The sequence below is a fragment of the Vidua chalybeata genome, chromosome Z, assembly GCF_026979565.1.
Source record: "Vidua chalybeata isolate OUT-0048 chromosome Z, bVidCha1 merged haplotype, whole genome shotgun sequence".
Classification (NCBI taxonomy): domain Eukaryota; kingdom Metazoa; phylum Chordata; class Aves; order Passeriformes; family Viduidae; genus Vidua; species Vidua chalybeata.
The window spans coordinates 40,425,986-40,443,570 of record NC_071570.1 but is presented as its reverse complement, the minus strand read 5'-3'; the positions used below and the strand labels follow the sequence as shown (position 1 = coordinate 40,443,570).

Sequence of the window (17,585 nt, the reverse complement as noted above, 5' to 3'; positions counted from 1 at the left end):
TGCTGCAAACAGTGATCAACAAAGAGGAGCAAGCTGTGTTAGTTTTGTGTGAATCATGACTGTATTTTAATGTTAATAATAGCATTACTAACATTAATTATATTCATTATATATTCATAACATTACATTCATCATAAACTGAAAGGCTCAACAGGTAAGTTGACAGGTAACACAGAAGACATATCATGAGGACACTTCATGCTCTGACAGCATGCCTGGCCTATCACAGTCTGCAAAGGCTGCTAAAAATCGCCTCTTACAAAGCTGAAGGCTGAGGGCCCTTTCCTCACCTTCCTTCCATTTTGGTGTGTCTCAGAAGTAGAACTCCTTTAGGTAAACTAAGCCCTGTCAAGCCCTCCTCAGCAGGGTGCTCTAGATGCATCACCGTGTGAACACGCTACAGAAAAAAAAGCAACATTGTCAGTATGTTTTGAAGGCTCTTTATTTGCACAACTTTTAAAATACAGGTGTTTAAAAGAGGCGCTGAGACAGCTTTAACCTTCCATCCGCGGTGCTCCATCCCCGCGGTGCCTGCCCGGACAGCTGCCCTGATGCTCCCCGGTCGCCAGCTGCAGAGCCCCGCGGTAAGAGAAGGAAACCCGGGGCACCGGTGGCAGGAGGGGAACCGTCAGGAGGGGAAGCATCGGGAGGGGTTCCGGAGCGGCGCCCCAGGTGTGATTTCGCTATGCAAAGCCATCGCAGCCGCACCTCGCCTCACGCCGCTGGCCAGGCTGCTCCCAGCGGCATCGAGGAACCGCTGCAGAGCGTGAAAAAACGCTGCTGTTTATGAATTATTGTAGGGGTTTTTTTCAGCTTTGAGAAGACTGAGGGGATACTTCAGAGAACCACAGAATCAATTTGGAAAATACCTTTGAGACCACCGAGTCCAACTTATGACTCAATACCACCAGGTGAACTGGACCATGGCACCAAGTGCCATGTCTGGTCTTTCTAGCCCATTGCATTGTATTTCTGAGAAGAAATTCTTCCTAATGTCCGTCGCAGTCTACAGCTCCCTCACGAGGGGAAGGGAAGGGGCAGGTACCGATCTTTTCACTCTCGTAGCCAGCGACAGGATTCGATGGCAAGTCAGGAGAGGTTTAGGCTGGATACTAGGAAAAGGTTTTTCATTCAGAAGGTGGTAGGGCACTAAAAGAGTCTCTCCAGAGGAGTGGTCATAGCACCAAGAAGTGTTCGGACAACGCTCTCAGGCACAGGGTATGACTCTTGGGGTGTCCTGTGCAGGGCCAGGAGCTCGAGTCGATGTCCTCTGTGGGTCTCTGCCAACTCGGGATTTTCTGCGATCCTGTAAAATCTCCTTTCCAGCACTATGATCCCTTCCCCGCCCCTCAGGCGAGGCGGGAACGAGCGACGAGGGGACAAAGGGCCGCGTCCCCTTTAAAGCCGCCCCCCGCCGCCCCACGTGAGTGGCCCGGGGCGGGCGTTCCGAGCCGCGTCAGTTCCGTCTGTGTCGCGCTGCGGAGGGGCCACGCGCGGAGCAGGACGTGAGTGCTGGGTCCCCTCGCGCGCCCCCGCCACGCCGCCATTTTCTCCCGCGCGCCCCTTCCCACAGCCCCCACCGTCACCGCCGCGGCACATCCCGGCCCGATCGGGGCAGCCGCGGATGGGTGGCGCCGAGGCGAGGCTTCCCTTTGTTCCTCGAGTGCCTGCGGTGCCCAGCGGGAGGGATACCCTGCTGTGGAGCGGGAGGAGCGAGCCGCCGCTGCCCAGGGGGAGCTGCCACGTTGGGGGGCACCGAGTCCTATAGAGGGATAAGATGGCGCCCGGCCCCGCTATCCCCCACGTCGCGGACCGGGGGTAGACCTGGCGCGCTGGCGACCCCTGGCCCGCTGTTTTCCGTGCTGTCCTTTTCCTCCGCCCCGCCACGGGTAACCCGCAGTCTCTTCGCTGCCGCCCTGCCACGGGAAGACTTGGGTGTTCTCACCCCCACCCCCTCGCCCCCATCCTTGTTCGGGTCTCGACTCTTATCGTCGGGGGGCGACACGAGCCGTGGAAAAGAGGAATAGGGGAGGAAGATGGCGGCTGGGATCCGCCTACCTGGAGTTCCCGACTCGTCTTCCTTTCTTTACCTTTCCCCGTTCTCCCTTGGCCTGGCTCATCCCATCCCTCTGGCCGGCGCTGCGGTGTCTCCTCACGCACGGCCTCTCCCGGGGGGCACCCACCACCCCACATCCCTTTTTCCTCCGGTTTCCGCCCACACCTTCCTCCATATTGTCCCTTTCTACGTCCCATGCGGACCCCGGGGTCATCCCCCGAAACATCGTTTGGCTCGCCGACTCAGTGTCGTCCCTTTGCTTATTTTCACGTTGTCCCATTCTAGGGCTCCTTTGCCTCCATTATAGAGCGTGGCTTGTGTGTGCTTCCTCACACCCTGTATCCTGTGCAGTGCTGCAGCTTCCGTCCTTGTGCTGCAAGCTATTACCACAGGTCCTGCCCTGCTTTAGGACTACGTTGATCCATTAGCGTTATTTGGACTTTGGTTTGGTTATTTTGTTTTACTGTGTTTTTTTTGGGTTTTTTTTTTTTCATTTGCATATGTGGGTTTTTTTCCCACTGCCTTTTAAGTACGCTGTTACTCCTTTTTTTTTTCCCCTGACATACACTGTAATACTATCTTGGCCTTTACTAGCTGAGGTTTGTATTGTACAGTTTCAGGGATGCTTAATTTTATTCTAAAACACCAAATGAGCTGTATATTTGTTACAAAGAGTTTCTAGCAGCAGGGAAGATGTGTAACCGCTATATCTAACCACATGTTTGCATACTAGGGTGACGTGCAAGGACACCTGGCAGCATGCATTCAAGGAATGCTGAATGTCTGGTGAATTATTAGTCTCCAGTGAGTGTTGTGTTGAAGTTGCAGTGAAAATATTAATTGCAGTGCTGTAGTTCTCTGTAACTGAGGTGTATTTCATACTGTTAGATTATAGGTGGGAGCTTGCGTGTCATGTGTGTGACAATTGTGTAGCATGTTGGTTCTAAATCCAACTGGATGAAATGCTCGTGCCAGAGTATAGATACTGCTTGAGTGTTAATAATTCATGTTTGTGGATGTAATAGAAAGGATTCAGCTGGAGGGCAGTATTGTATTGTGGGTTTTGCCATGTCCAGGGATATATGAAAATTGTGAAAAATCATTCTGCTGTAGACAGTTCAGAAGCCAAACCACTGCATTTAATGTGCTCTGTGTTTTAATGCACTTGCAGCAAAAAGAAGAAGAGATATAAGAGGGAAGAGAGCTTGATATTGCATCTGCAGTGCGTATCAAAGCTTAAATGGAAAGGCAGGAAAATCTTTAGGAGGGCTTGAAGAAGATGAGCCAGTACAAACAGGTTTGAAGACTGCTTTCCAGCCAAAATGGAATGTCATTCCTTATATAGTGTTTTCATGTTATTTTTCTTTTCCCAGAATGCCTAAATCAAAGGAACTTGTATCTTCAAGCTCATCTGCCAGTGATTCAGATAGTGAAGTTGACAAAAAGGTGAACAATACATACAATTCATTACTGTATTAACTCTTTTGTTTCAAGCTGGGGTTAAGAAGTTAGGTGAGCATTATGCCACAACATGCATGTCGTTCCATATGATTTATCAGACTTAAAAGAAACTTTCTCTTCCACCCACCTCAACAACTACAACAACAAAAACCAAACAACCCACCTTCCAAGTGTGGGTGGATTGCATAATTTTTTCCCTGAAGAAAAGTTTTTTTCTTTAGTTGCACTTTGTTTTCTTCATGCCATTCCATATGATAATTGTAAATGCCCTGTGATTCTTTGCTGCTTTGTGGCAAGCTTCTGGACACTTCTGTATCAACTGCTCTGGTGGCAAGAATTTGAACTTGAGAACATGCCTACAGCCACCCCTCTGCTATTTTATTATATGAATTACTTCTCCATAACAAAAATCTGCACTTGCCCTGTGCTCCTTGTGTCACTTGTTTACTTCATTTGCATGGGGTTTTTTCTGTGCTTCATTTTTTTATTTGCTGTTACACCATCTGCTAGTTTCTCACTTAAAAACTGAGCCAACCTTAGTGTCTTTTGAGATGATAAATTTTAAGATGACTGTTGTAAATGTATAAATCATATGTTCCCATTTAATTCAGTTATTTAAGTTAGACATTTGTATAGATGTACCAATCATTTTGAACAAAAGCAAGATTATTCTAGAAATTGAAGTGATTTAGAAAAAAACTAGTTAATTTATCTTTTTAAAGAAATGCTAGGTGGTAACACAGACACCAGCTTTTAACATAGTACAGTACATTGACAGATCTGGTCTCCTGTTTTTACATTAGTAGAATTAGTAACTTTGTGCTTCTCTGCGTAATCTGATTTACAGGTGATATTGTTTGAATGCTTAAAGAAGTTACATTAATTTATCATGGGCAGCGATTAGATGCTTATTAAAAGAACAAGGGTCTGGGAGAGGTGGTTTCCAGATTTTTTATTATCTTACTAATTATATTACTAATTATCTTAATAAATAATCTTTCCAGATTATTTATTATCTTATCTATGTGTTTTTGGGGTTTTTTTTGGGGTTTTTTTTGAGGTGCTGCAAGCTGTTCTGTACTTTTTGTTCCATTTAGTGGAGAAGAGGGTGCCATTTTCATCAGACTTAAATTTTTTATTAAAACTACTGAACCAACAGTGTTACTGTGCAGAAAGAGAAGGATTTTAGAAATGTATTTTGATCTGATTAAAATCTCTTGAAAGCCAAAGTATTACTTCACTGAGAACAGAATCAGGCTCATTTTGAAGTTTTAAAATTCCAGTCTAAATGTTCAGTATTGAATTCCTGCCTTCACAGCAAGAAGGTGGTAAAGTGCATTGCTTGATAGTAGGCTGTGATATACGATGTAAACTTATCTGTAGCATACAGAGTGATTGTGGCTCATGCTTTTCTTTTTTTGTTTTGCTTCAAGGCAAAGCGGAAAAAGCAAGTAACTCCAGAAAAACCTGTAAAGAAACAAAAGACTGGTGAAAGTTCAAAAGGTGCAGCTTCTTCTAAGCAAAGCAGTAACAGAGATGAGAATATGTTTCAGGTAAAATTGATGATTCACAGAGCCTAGTTAAGGTAACATGTTGCATCATATGCTGTATAAATTTTATGAGGTGATCTGAACTTTCTGACAATATAGTGCTTGGCCTCCTGAATCCTTGGCCGAAGGGGATTATATGCTGGTTCAGATGAGATGCTCAGAAAAGCCTGGTCAGGTTTCAACAGAGTAAAAGAATCTGAGTTGTATCAATTGATCTTATTCTCATGACTTTGCTCCTGGTATCTGTGAGTAGTCATTTTGTCAGTAAATACAACAGTTAGCATCAGTATACTTGAAATATTAGATCAGGTTTGTCTCTACATGGAAATGTTTTTTTAATTAGGACTTTTGAAAAATATGTTCTTGGAAACCAAAATGTGGACTCTTTGTTCCTATTTAACTAGGTCAGGGCAGCTTGGCCTCCTGTGTTATTACAGCATCTTGGAATAAGTTTTGTTTGTTCCTTTATGTTATGATGTAGGGTCTTATCAATGAACATCCATAAAGATAGTAACTTGTGGTATTGCCTTGTTTTTAAGATGGGATGAATGTCTGTTTTTCAGTATAAAGATGCATTTGTGAATTCAGGGTATTGCAGTTCCCAGGGTAAGCCAAGGCAGTGGCAGTGTATGCTGAGGGTTGATACACAGCTCAGAATTGGCTGTTTTGGGGGTGTGGATCAAGATCTATGAAAGGTCTCTGACTAGCGGGCTGGAAAGGAACAAATTCTTGAGGCTTTTATTCTCAAGTTTGTGAAGAGGTAAGGGAAAGGTGCCTAGTGAGATGGCCCAAGTGCAGAGTGGTATAAATGAAGTGGTTCTGGGCTGTAGCCATGTGAAGTAGTACAGGGGGAGAAAAGTCTGTTCTAGAGAGAGCAGCTATTTTCAATGTCTGAGTTATTACTTTTCCAGTTATGTTTAGAAGGGAGAACTTCACTTGAAGGCTGAGTCTGGACTTCTGTATTGAAGGAAGTGTATCATATTTTTGGTTCTGCTTGGACATTCTTTGAACCCTGTAGGAAAAATGAAATAGTGAATTCTATAACTTAGGAGGTGAACTGCAGGTAGAACTCTAAAGAACTATGTATAACCTTAATGCTATGTTTGTAGTAAGTTCAGAAATTCCCACCTTGGAGAAAACTTCAAAATTTTTAGTGCCCCTGATGCAAAAACACACCCAGATCCTTTCAAATAAAAGTCAAAATATGCATGCTCTGGTTTCTTGAAACCTCTTCGACCTAAGATAATAAGAAGTTACTAAAAACAGGCAGTAGAGGACTCATATTACTCTGATGAGAACAAGGTTCTTCTGGTGTTGAGTAGAATACAGATCTTTGAATATCACCTTGACCTAAAATATCAGCATTACCCAGTCTGTGCCTACCTTTGAAGTAATCAACAATAAAATATTTTTTAGATTACTTATTGTGTTATGGTGAGGCATTGTCAGTTTTTGTAGTCTACATCAACTTCTGTGCAGTAACTAACATGCAAATGTTAAACAATAGAAATAAAACTACAGTGGGTCTGAGGATACTCCTCCTTCTTCCCCCACTACCCAGGAGGGCATGCTCGTTAATTTTTTAAATACAGTTTTGTTTGTTCTAGGCCTCTTAGCAATACTAGAAACCTTTCTGGAGAGTTTCTTTCTCATGGCAGTAAAATGATCTCTGATGTGGAAGTGACTTTGCAATATAGCTTTACAAGAGTGGCTTCAGCTGATGGAAATCAGGCTGTAAAGCATTCATAGGGTAGTCACAAGTTCTATGGTGTCCATATTGTGTGTGGGAGTGGCTGCAAATGATGTGATACCAAGAGTCTTCTTGTTCTACACCCTCAGGCTGTGTTCTTGAAGCATACAGATTCCCTTAATACAGAGTTCATTGTGACTCCTGCAGTCAGAAAATTCATAATTTTCATAAATATGTACCATTTATATTTTTGTTTTAAATTGTTGGTGTAAGTTTTTTTTTTTTTTGCAACTACTTACAAAGAATAGTGTTAATGGAAGTAGAAGACAATTTGTTCAATGTAAGAGACAAGGTGCAATCTATGTATTTGCCTGTGTTGGACTTAGTAGGTTTTACAGGGAACTTGGTATACTCTGCAACTTGATGAAGGATTTGTGTGCTGTTAAGTTGCAGAAATTTATGTTACTCCCATGGGTGGTGTATTACTCAAGGCCCTAAGGACAGGCATTATTTGTGTTAATGTGGAAGGGTTTAGCCTTAATGCATTAGATTCCTGTCTGTGGCTTCAAACCAACCTGAGCTTGGCAGCATATGCTTTGGTTAGTTTGACTAATCCCATCATCTACCTATGCCTGATTCGGATAAGGTTTGTCGGAATTCATTAATAGCTACCCAGAGCAGAGCCACATTGCATGATTGTGCATTTGACTGAAATTGTTATTTCAGAAGTTGTCTCTGTGTTGTCCTGTCCACCTCCCAACCCTCTTTTTTTTTTTTTTTTTTGTTTTTTTGGTTGGTTTTTTTTTTTGTTTTGTTTTGGTGGGGTTTTTTTGGTTTTTTTTTTTTTTGGTTTTTTTTTTTTTTTTCTTTTTTTTGTGGGTGTTTTTTTTGGTTTTTTTTTGAGTTTCACCGTATTTGGGCTTTGATTTTTGAGGAGTAAGTTCTTTGATTTTTTTCCAGTATAATTTCCCAGTGTCCTTATCATAGACTCCTGAAAGAAGATAAACATATAAATTTATGATGTTGTGAAACTGATTGGCTTAGCACAGTAATTATGAAATTTAGGTGATCACTGATGCATTTCACAATTTGCTTTGTTGCAGATGTCACTGTTTACAGGAGTCTTCTGCTCCTTACATATGGTTATTGGCTAGGGAAGAGAGTTTATGCTTGCACTGTGGGTGTACAGTTTAATGCAGAGAAACTGAAAATAGGAAAAAGGATGAAGAAAGTGCTTGCTGAAACTCACAGAGGAAGTCTGCTTGCATATCTTGGAAAGGAACAGAGATACATTTCAGTGCTTTTTATTCTAAGTAGAGACCTGCAAATTATGGTTTTAATGTTTACTGATTTATGTCAGTCAATAGAGTAATATAATCTAAGGATCTGTACTACTTAATAAAAAGTATGTGAACTTCTCTGTGAAGGTTGAACTGAACTCAGCTATAAATCATGATAACTGCCATGATTTAACCACAGCCAGCAGCCAAGCCCCAGGCAGCCACTCGCTCACACTCCCACCAGTGGGACTGGGAGAGAATTGGAAGGGTAAAAGCTGGAAAACTCGAGGCTTGAGAGAAAGACAGTTTAATAGGGAAAGCAGAAGCCACAAATGCAAGCAAAACAAAACAAGGAGTTAATTCATCACTTCCCATGGGCAGGCAGGAGTTCAGCCATCTCCAGGAGAGCAGTGCCCATCACATCTAAATGTCACTTGGGAAGACAAATGTCCCCATTTCCAATGGGAAACATGCCCGCTTCCCTCTTCTTCCCTCCACTTTATACCCTGAAGGTGATGTCAGACGGTCTGGAATATGCCTTTGGTCAGTTGGGGTCACCTTTCCCGGCTGTGCCTCCTCCCACTGTCCCAAGCACCCCCAGCTTCCTCGCTGGCTTGGCAGTCTGAGAAGCAGAAAAGGCTTTGGCTTTGTGTAAGCTCTGCTCAGCAGTAACTAAAACATCTCTGTGTTATCATCACTGTGTTCAGCACAAAGCCAAAACACAGCCACATATCAGCCAATGTGCAGCAACCCTTAGAATCCCAGTGCAGCAACCCTTAGAATGCTGCTCTCGTTACAGAGATACAAAAATACCTTCAATCACTGAAATTACTCTTTAACATTATCAGCAGGTGCATGAAAAAAGAATTGTTCAGAAATTAACCTGTACTGGACTTACAGGTAGCTAACTATCAGGGAACATCAATTTACTTACTTAACGAGTTAAGTCTAGATTTTGTTTGTGTTTTTAAGTGTAGATGTCTGTTGGAACTGTGCTTCAGAAGCATGCTTAATAATTTTAGTGGCAGCTTTTGCATACAGTTCTACTAAATGTCTGAAATTTAATGGGAGCATTAATCTGAAATGTAGGTGTGATGTGAAATCTAACTTAATTTCAGCATTTACACAGAGAAATGCTTTTATCTAAGGTAGACTTAATGACTGAGTAAATGTAACCTTTGCATTATTGCCCCTCACCTTACTGTAGCTGAATTAAGACATAGAGTCTTTCTTATCCTTGAAACTCATATTCTAGAACCCTTATACTGTATATGCAGCTGTAATCTGCTTTATTGAATTAGATTTTATTTCTTATGACAAATCTGGAGTTTCATGGCAAGGCACTAATATTCTTCAATAACCATGGAAAAAAAACAGTGCTGCGGAGTGCTACTGGTTGAAGCTGTTCCTGGAGGTGACCTTATAAGTTACTGGAGCGTTAAAGGGTAAAACTAAGAAATATTGTCCATGTAGGCTATTTAGGATATTCTTTGCCAGGAATGCAGATGGACTTGGGTAGGGTACCAGGTTTGGTCAGAAAGAGCTAAACTGCCATAACATTATACTTTTACTTTGAGTTTTAAATCTGTATTGTAACTTTATAAATTTAAAATACTGTCTTATGAACAGTAATGTTTTACTAATTTTAAAGGATGCTTTGAAATAGGAAAAGTGCTTTAGACTTACATTATCTTAATTGTTATAAAATCAATTTTATATGTCATATAGCATCTGCAGAAAAAGAAAAATTAATTTAAGCAAATAGAAAGTATTCATGTTTGCATCTATTTTGTGAAATAAGAGCATATGACTTAAACATCTATGAATTCTTGTAGTTGATTGGAGAGTTCTTCAGTCTTTCATGTCAAACTTAATGCTAGTGGTTTTGGGCCAGAAGTGTAGGGCTCATCCTTAAATTGTATCAAAATGCAACATGAAGAGATAAAGGAAGCTGAAATTGAAAGGTAGTGTTTTACCTGGAAGGAATATTTTATTTTAAAATTTATTTTATTTTAAAACTTTAAAATTTAGAATCTGTTATTTTGTTATATAAAATGTATCCAGAAGGTACTTGCAGAATTCAAAGGATTTCTTAGGATTGCAGGAAGTTTTATTTGATTATGTTTTAATTATCTAGTTTCTGGTTCTCAAATTCACCTTGCACTTGGAATTTATCTGAATAGATAGATTTTTATCATATTTGGAAAAATATTGAATAAGCCCAAATACAGAGTGTATTGTATAGTTGGTGGTATGATTCTTCCCCAGCTTCTCCCCACTCTACCCTCCCCAAAAAAAGAGATGCCCATGTAATTCAGTTGTGACACTGGTTTGAAAATTATGGAATTCCAGAATCCAAGTTCCAAATTTCCATACTGTGCTACATACTGGTAAACTTAAAAGATTTGACTGTTCTTTTGAAGACCTGGTGGTACAGTGAGGTACCCATGAGGACTTGGGAGTGGGCATGGGACAGTTGGTGACTTTCATTTCTATCTGTATTTGCTGTGTTTAAAAAAAAAAGAAAAGGGGAAGGGTATCACATGTGTACATCTTAATTTGCTTTCTGTACTTCTGGAATGGACTAAAATTAAGATTCAGGAGAAGTGTTCCCTTTTTCCTTCTTTGTTTAGAACTGTTGCGAAGAAAGGAAATAATTTTTTTCAGAAAACAGTAAATTCATGGCTTGCTACAAGCAAGCACATAAAAAATACAAGTATTTTTATTCTAGGAGAGCTACTTTTGCATTGAGCATTGCCTGCTTAACCAGTTTAAGTTGTTACTTATTAGCCTACTGACTACTCTGAATTAAGCTTTTAATCTAGTTGTTTCTGTGGTGTCTAAAATAAATTGCAATGTGCAGTGTCACATGTCAGAGTCTAATGCTGCTGGGGAAAGTGAATGCTCTAATATGTAAAATACCTAATAGACCCTTATATGTGTTTTGACAGATTGGCAAAATGAGGTATGTCAGTGTTCGGGACTTTAAAGGGAAAGTCTTGATTGATATTAGAGAATATTGGATGGATCAAGAAGGTGAAATGAAGCCTGGCAGAAAAGGTATTGTTCTGCTTCATGTTACTTTGTATTGAAACACGGTCTGCACTTTACAGTAGAACTTCCTATATAATATTTTTCTCCTTTGTTGCTGCATGATACTTTTGAGTATTAGTTTTACGTTCTTATGATTTGTGTTTTTTCAAAAGATTATTTTTATCTGTAGGTTATGGATAAAATCTTAAGTGAGTCTGTTTTCCTAAAGACATCCACCATGATTTATGGAAATCAAGATGTCAAATACAAGCAAATTTCGTAGGGGAGTATATTTATACCATTGCCATATTTCTTCCCCTTGCCATCCCCTTGGTTAACTTAATGAACTGAATTTCTTTTTATGGTTGGGTTTCTTATTTCAGAATTAGCTTAAAATATATAATAATTTTTATAAGATTTTAATTTTGTCCTTCAGTTTCTTCTAAATTTTAGATTAAAACAACCTAAACATTTAATATGACTAATTATCAAAAAAATCATTAAAAATGTTTTTGCAGAAAGGGAAATATCTCAAGTGTCCCAAGTTTGTAATCTGTAGCACAGCACAAGCCATTGTACTTCTAGTTGCTACTTGCACAGTTGCTTTTCATGGAAAGGCTTCACTGTTGTACCATTTTCAAAACTTCCACATCTCAAGATGGGGACTGCAGTTGCAGTGATGGTGCTGTGCTTAATGTTATATTGCTTCTCTTTGAAAAGCCTACTTTTTATCCATTTGTATATAGCATCACTGAATGGTAAGTATGAAATGTTCTGCCCTGGAGATTCGTAGAACTACAGAATGGTTTGAGTTGGAAGGGATCTTGAAGATCACCTCATTCAGCACCAGTCCCTGCTGTGGGCAGGAACACCTTCCATTAGACCAGGTTGCTCAGAGCCTCATCCAGCCTGGCCTTGAGCACTTCCAGGGATGGGTCATCCACAGCTTCTTTGGGCAACCTGTGCTAGTGCATCATCACACTCACATTACAGAATTTCTTCCTAATACCCACTCTAAATCCACCCACTTCCAGTGTGAAGCCATTCCTTCCTGTCCTGTCACTATATGCTGTTGCAAACTTGTCCTTCCCCAGCCTCATATACTAGCAGGCTGCTAAGTTTGAAGTTTGAAGAAATATAATGCACAATCACTTTAAGGTTTGTTACATTCTTCCGATGTGTTCAGGAGCAACTCAGTAAATAGTAATTTCGAAAATCTGAGAAGCATTTTCAACATTTCTTAAATAACCACTGAGAATAGGTTTGCATTAACAGATACACTGGTGCTCTACAGGAAAATTGCCAGTTTTGGATTTGCTGCTAGTTAACAAAAAAGGTTACTCTACCTGCTAAGGACTTCCATGTTCTGTGTTTCAAGGTAGAATTCAATAGTATATGCTCTTGGAATGGCAAACAAAAACAGGATTTGATGGGTGGGCTGAGTGACAAAAATGACATGATGTAGATATCAACACAGCAAAAGAGTCTGAACTTTGTTATGATAAAAAAATAATCTGATACAATATGTGAGTCTGATATTTCCTTGATGCACTCATAAGCTGCTTATCTGTCTTGAAACCAGTATAAGCAGTCAGAATTTTGTAATAAAACAAAAATAAACCCAGCAGTTTAAATTATTGTCAGTGTCTTAAACAGCAGGTCTGAATTTTGTTTGGTTCATCTGGTCTGTGGTTGAGGGACATCTTCATGACATTTAATCTCCTAATAATGGTTACGATATGGAAGACTTATGGTTACTTATGGAAGACTTGTGCTTAGAGAAGCACAATGGAAGACTGCTTAGAGAAGCCCCATGTACGCTACTTGCTGTTTTAAATTGCAGTGGTGCTCTGATAAGACAGTGATGGAAAAGAAAAGGCTATGGGCTCCAAAGATGGAATTAAAAGTTGCAGCTGTTTTCAGGTCCTGCTGTACCTTCAGGGAAAAAGCAATGAAGGAAAACTATCACTGGGAGGGGAGAGTAGGAATAACTAGTTGGAAGAGCTTGACAGGAGAAATTATGGGATGACTGGGAACCCTGGGAGCCTGCATTTTCACAGAGTGGGTGTAGAAATTTTTGGGTAAGAATGAGTAGACCAAAGCACAAATGAAACATGTCCCTGTACTCAAGCTTGAGGGGAAGATGAGATCAAATTTAGAACTGAAGTGATAATTTGTGGGGTACTGAATGATTATTGGTTGAACATCACTAGAAATTGTAGAGAACTTGAAGTAAAAAGTAACTTTGGTGTTGGTTTGTGAGTGCTAGGGAGTGATAGGGAGTCTCTCCAAAAGGTTACTTAGAGCACCTGTTATTTGTAGTGCTTTAAGAAACAAAAGGGGGGAAAGCCTCCCCAGAATTACAGTCTTGGAAAAGTGCACAGGAGACCCGTCTGCATAGGTACAGCTTTTAGGAGCCAACAGGAATATAAATTATTTCCTACTTACCACCCAGGACATTTGTACTGCTTTCTGTCAAGGCCAGAGTTGTATTTCACTTCTTGTGTTTATCCTAGTACTTGTACAATTGTGTTACACACATTTTCTTTGTAAACTTGTCTAGAAATAACCTAAGTTCAGTTGAAGCATTGGAAGTGGGTAGTTTCACTTAGTAATTAAGATGGTTGCTGAAGTAATTCAAGTATTAATATTGTAACATAGGCTTAGTGTATGAAAGCAGCCTTTATAATAATTGCACAAGATCCTGCACCACAATTTTCTTTTTGTCTTTAAGTGTTTATTTTTAATGCTTTTCAGGTATTTCTTTAAATCCAGAACAGTGGAACCAGCTGAAGGAACAGATTTCTGATATTGATGATGCAGTAAGAAAACTCTAAAGACAGAGCCATACAAAAACTTATGTCATTTAGTTGTATTAAGCAGTCTTTTTACATTGGCTTTAGTTTTCTAAAATATTGTTTTCCAAGCTATTGTATATTTGGATTGCAAAACAATTTGTAAGATGAATACTTTTTTAATGTGCATTAAAAGTGTATTCTGAGTGAGGCTATTTGTGTATACTTTACTAAAAGGAATTGTGTTGCTTTCACCCCACAGTGTAAAATAAACAAATTTAGTAATATGTAAAGCAAACTTGTTTATGGCCTTTTGATTGAAGGTGTTTGCTGATAAGGCCACCTAATAGCTTTAGTTGTTTTAATTTTAGTTCAGTTTACAGTAAATATTCATGTGTTTTATGAGGGGATTTATTGAAATGTCTCAGTTTCACTTTTTCTTTCATTCCATTTTCTTTGGTATTGCCCTGCAGCTTTCTGCTTTAAGACTTTATACAAACAGTGAATACTTGGGAAAACACATTTTTGTAGATAATTTTCAATACTGTATTTGCTAATTTACCCTATTTATTCAGATGTTAACAGTCTTGAACATAGAGCTTTTTTTTTGCATTACTTGCATGAAGCATTATGCTAAACAATAACACTTGAAAACAAAACACATGCTCTCTCTTCCCATTTTCTGTAGTTTGCTTGACCTAGAAAATACAAGTAGCCTTTTTTAGGACTTGAGATGTGAACCATTAACTTCTACAGTAATAGACATACCTCAGAGTAAGACAGTATTTAAAGGCTCCAAATGTGATTATTAGTTATAACACTCTTCAAGGTTTCCATTAAATTCATTCTGGAATACATAGTAGCCAGTTGTTCTATGGAAAAGGAGTGGTTTACCTGTCTGTAGGGTTTTTGTTCATTTGAAAGTATTGCATAAACAATGATACTTAAATTAGACTGTAATGCGGGTTAAACAATCAAACAGGGTTAAAACTGCTGCAGCCCAAATGTCTGTCTGTCGTCTTTCTGCATCATGCATGCTGAAGCTTGGGGTGCTTCCTGTGGTTCATGTGTGCACAGCTGGTTTATCTTGGCGCAGAGGCGCTTAGCGCGCATGGGGAGCTTACCCGGTACGTGGTGGACCATGACCCAGCGAGCTTGGCTGGTCAGCCCCGGTACCCTGGACAGAAAAGCCCCATGTAAGCTCTGTTACACAAGATGCTGCCCTAGAGGAAGGGCTTCTGGGTGACACTGAGTCACAAACAATGGAAGGGAGAAGGGAGAATGTGATGGAGAACTTGGAGATGTAAGGGGCACAGCAGGGTGGAAGTTAATGGTGCAAGATCAAAGTTTGCTGGCACAATAAAACTACAGTGAAGAAATAGAAGCAGAATTGGAGGAGTTCTGACATAATTAAGCAAAGCAAGAAGATAAAACAACTTCATGAAAAAGGACGTTTCAAAACTGGTGAATGTCCAACTTAATTAGTTCGTGTAATTTTCCCATTTGATGATAACATAGTCTCTAAATTTTGTATAGATAAACAAGATTTACTGTTTGTTTAGTTACAGAACATTTTGATATAGTTGTTTATATTGCAGACATGATTATAAGTGCCATACACTGTCTATGTGCTGCAGAGTTCATAATTCAATGCAAATAGGTATTAAAGGCTGAGGAAGAGAGACTTCATCAAATTAAGTGCATGTTGCTTAGTTTAAATATGTCACATATCTTCACCTGCTTTTTTACTTACCCATTGTTGACATATTACAAATAAAATTAAGATCTGTTTTTGTATAGCTGAAGAAATCTTAAGTTTTTAGAAACTGAATGAGGGTGAATAAAAGGGTGAGGAGATGTTTGTGCTAACAGATGTGGTTTTGGGCACAGCATTCTTTTGTGCGTGACTCTTAACAACATATAGGGCTATTTGGACCAAATAGAATAAATACGAAATAGCTGCTAAAGTTTCACAGATGAGTGAAATAAATTGCTTCAGATCCCTATAGACAGGTTCTAGGTGGTTTTTATTGCAATATATATATAATGTGATTTGTTCCTTTAAGTCTGAAAATTTGCAACCAGATTTCATGCATTTTACCTCAGAACTTTGAAGTGGCTACTTCAAAGTGCATGGTTATATTAGAGGGAGGAGTGTCCTTAGATTACTGTGCTAATAGGTCAGTTGTGTTCAGGAAGGTGGGAAATTAAGTCATTTGGGGAGATTGAGTGAAAAGTTTTAATATAGTGATTAGTTTTCATGTGGAAATTGATGGTAGAGGTATTCAAAGAAATTAGAATTTGTTAACCACGAACCATGAGTTATTAGTAGGTAGCAAAAGAGACAAGTCAGTTTCACAAACTAACTCAAAATGGGATGACTTGATCAGGTGACTGATGTACTTGTAAGATGGTAATATGCAAGTAACCTCAATAAAAGTGTGACAAATTTAGTATTATTTTTAAATAAATGCTAGTGATTTGTCATGTAATCATCTGTAGCTTCTTTTAATTTGAGAAGAAAATTCAAATCTTTTTTGACTAAAGATTATTTTTTGCAGTGTTAGTTAGGATATGTGTTGAAGTGTCCATGGAAGAAAATTGCATGTATGACGAAGCTGTCTAATACAAGATAAAAGCACTGCTCCCTCTCCCATTTAGGTGATGAAAGATACATTTGATTCTTGGTGTTTATGCAGGGCATATTAGCAATATATTTTATAAATTAAGCCTTCTGTGGAGCTTAGGGGAGAAAAACACATCACAGAGCTGCCAAAGTACTGTATGTGTGATAATCAAACTGTCGTGTACTGTGTTGCTCGTATGTAGAGATGTTCATATTGAAAATAAACAAATGCAGTACTAATTTTGGTATTTCTTCTAAAGAAAATGACCCTGGTTATGTACTTATGTGATCTGTTAGCAAAAAAGAGTTGATGATTGTAATTCTGGTAACGCAAATGTCTTATTGTTAGTTACGTGGAATGTTTCATGTTTTGTTCTGGTGGTGTCCACTGCAAAGAGGCCACTGGAAATAGAGCCCTTCAACTGTAATTACCTTAATGTTAAAATAAAAAATGGTTAAATGGCATATGTGTAATAACAGTTTGAACCCTTGGAAATAAAAAAAGACTTCTGTTGACATAGTGTTATTTTTAATAGAATTTTAGCTGCATTATAACGTTATGGTACTTGCTGTTTGTTTCTTGCAGCTGTTGTAATTTGGAAATTTGAAAACTTAATTATCTTGTATTTGGTCTGTGTTTGCGGATAGGAATCTGTGTAGCCCAGAGGGATAAAAATTTTTCACTAGGATAAAACTATCGCATAAATACAGAAGCAGCAGATTACAAACACATTTTCAAATATCAGCTAGGGGGAAAGTGGCTGGTAAGTTGTTACTGTTAGGAGATTGGCTGATTATTTTTTTTCAGTGGAGTTTCTCTTTGACTGTAAATGTTGTCACAGATATGGTAGAAAAATCTCATGCATTTATTGTCATTGGTCAGTTATGTCTGTATAGGCTTCTTCAGGAGGGTTATTTATTTTTAGCACACTTGAAATGACTGATCTGTAGGGAGTGTATTAATTAGTGGACTGTAGCCTTGAACGTAACAGAGTTTTCTTCAAGTAATTTTGCATAGTTTAGCCACAGAAACAGAAGTTACTCTGGCTCAAAGGGGTCATCATGTCCTCTTAATCACTGCCCTCCCCTTACTG

General features: G+C 39.3%; 1 protein-coding gene across 6 annotated transcripts; it reads left to right on the top strand.

Moving 5' to 3' along the window:
* Positions 1-1,172: 1,172 nt before the first annotated feature.
* On the top strand, positions 1,173-17,007 carry SUB1 (SUB1 regulator of transcription). 6 transcript variants are annotated; one of them, XM_053931940.1, is made up of 8 exons: positions 1,828-1,889; positions 2,342-2,448; positions 2,790-2,860; positions 3,228-3,353; positions 3,430-3,502; positions 4,951-5,070; positions 10,989-11,097; positions 13,828-17,007. In XM_053931940.1, exons 5-8 carry the CDS (start codon positions 3,431-3,433, stop codon positions 13,905-13,907), a joined length of 381 nt encoding a protein of 126 aa, XP_053787915.1. In that variant the 5' UTR covers positions 1,828-1,889; positions 2,342-2,448; positions 2,790-2,860; positions 3,228-3,353; position 3,430; the 3' UTR covers positions 13,908-17,007. The 6 variants fall into 6 exon arrangements, with proteins under 6 accessions (XP_053787912.1, XP_053787913.1, XP_053787914.1 ...); XM_053931943.1 differs by lacking the exon at positions 2,790-2,860; XM_053931942.1 differs by lacking the exon at positions 1,828-1,889 and having other exon boundaries at positions 2,022-2,448.
* The last annotated feature ends 578 nt before the right edge of the window (positions 17,008-17,585 follow it).

Bases quoted from the DNA above. Each gene is read 5' to 3' on its own strand.
- SUB1 (XM_053931937.1), top strand. From the start codon at position 1,264: ATGTCCTCTGTGGGTCTCTGCCAACTCGGGATTTTCTGCGATCCTGTA. The intron at 1,506-3,429 runs GTGAGTGCTGGG...TTCTTTTCCCAG, and splicing joins GGCCACGCGCGGAGCAGGAC to AATGCCTAAATCAAAGGAAC. The intron at 11,098-13,827 runs GTATTGTTCTGC...AATGCTTTTCAG, and splicing joins AATGAAGCCTGGCAGAAAAG to GTATTTCTTTAAATCCAGAA.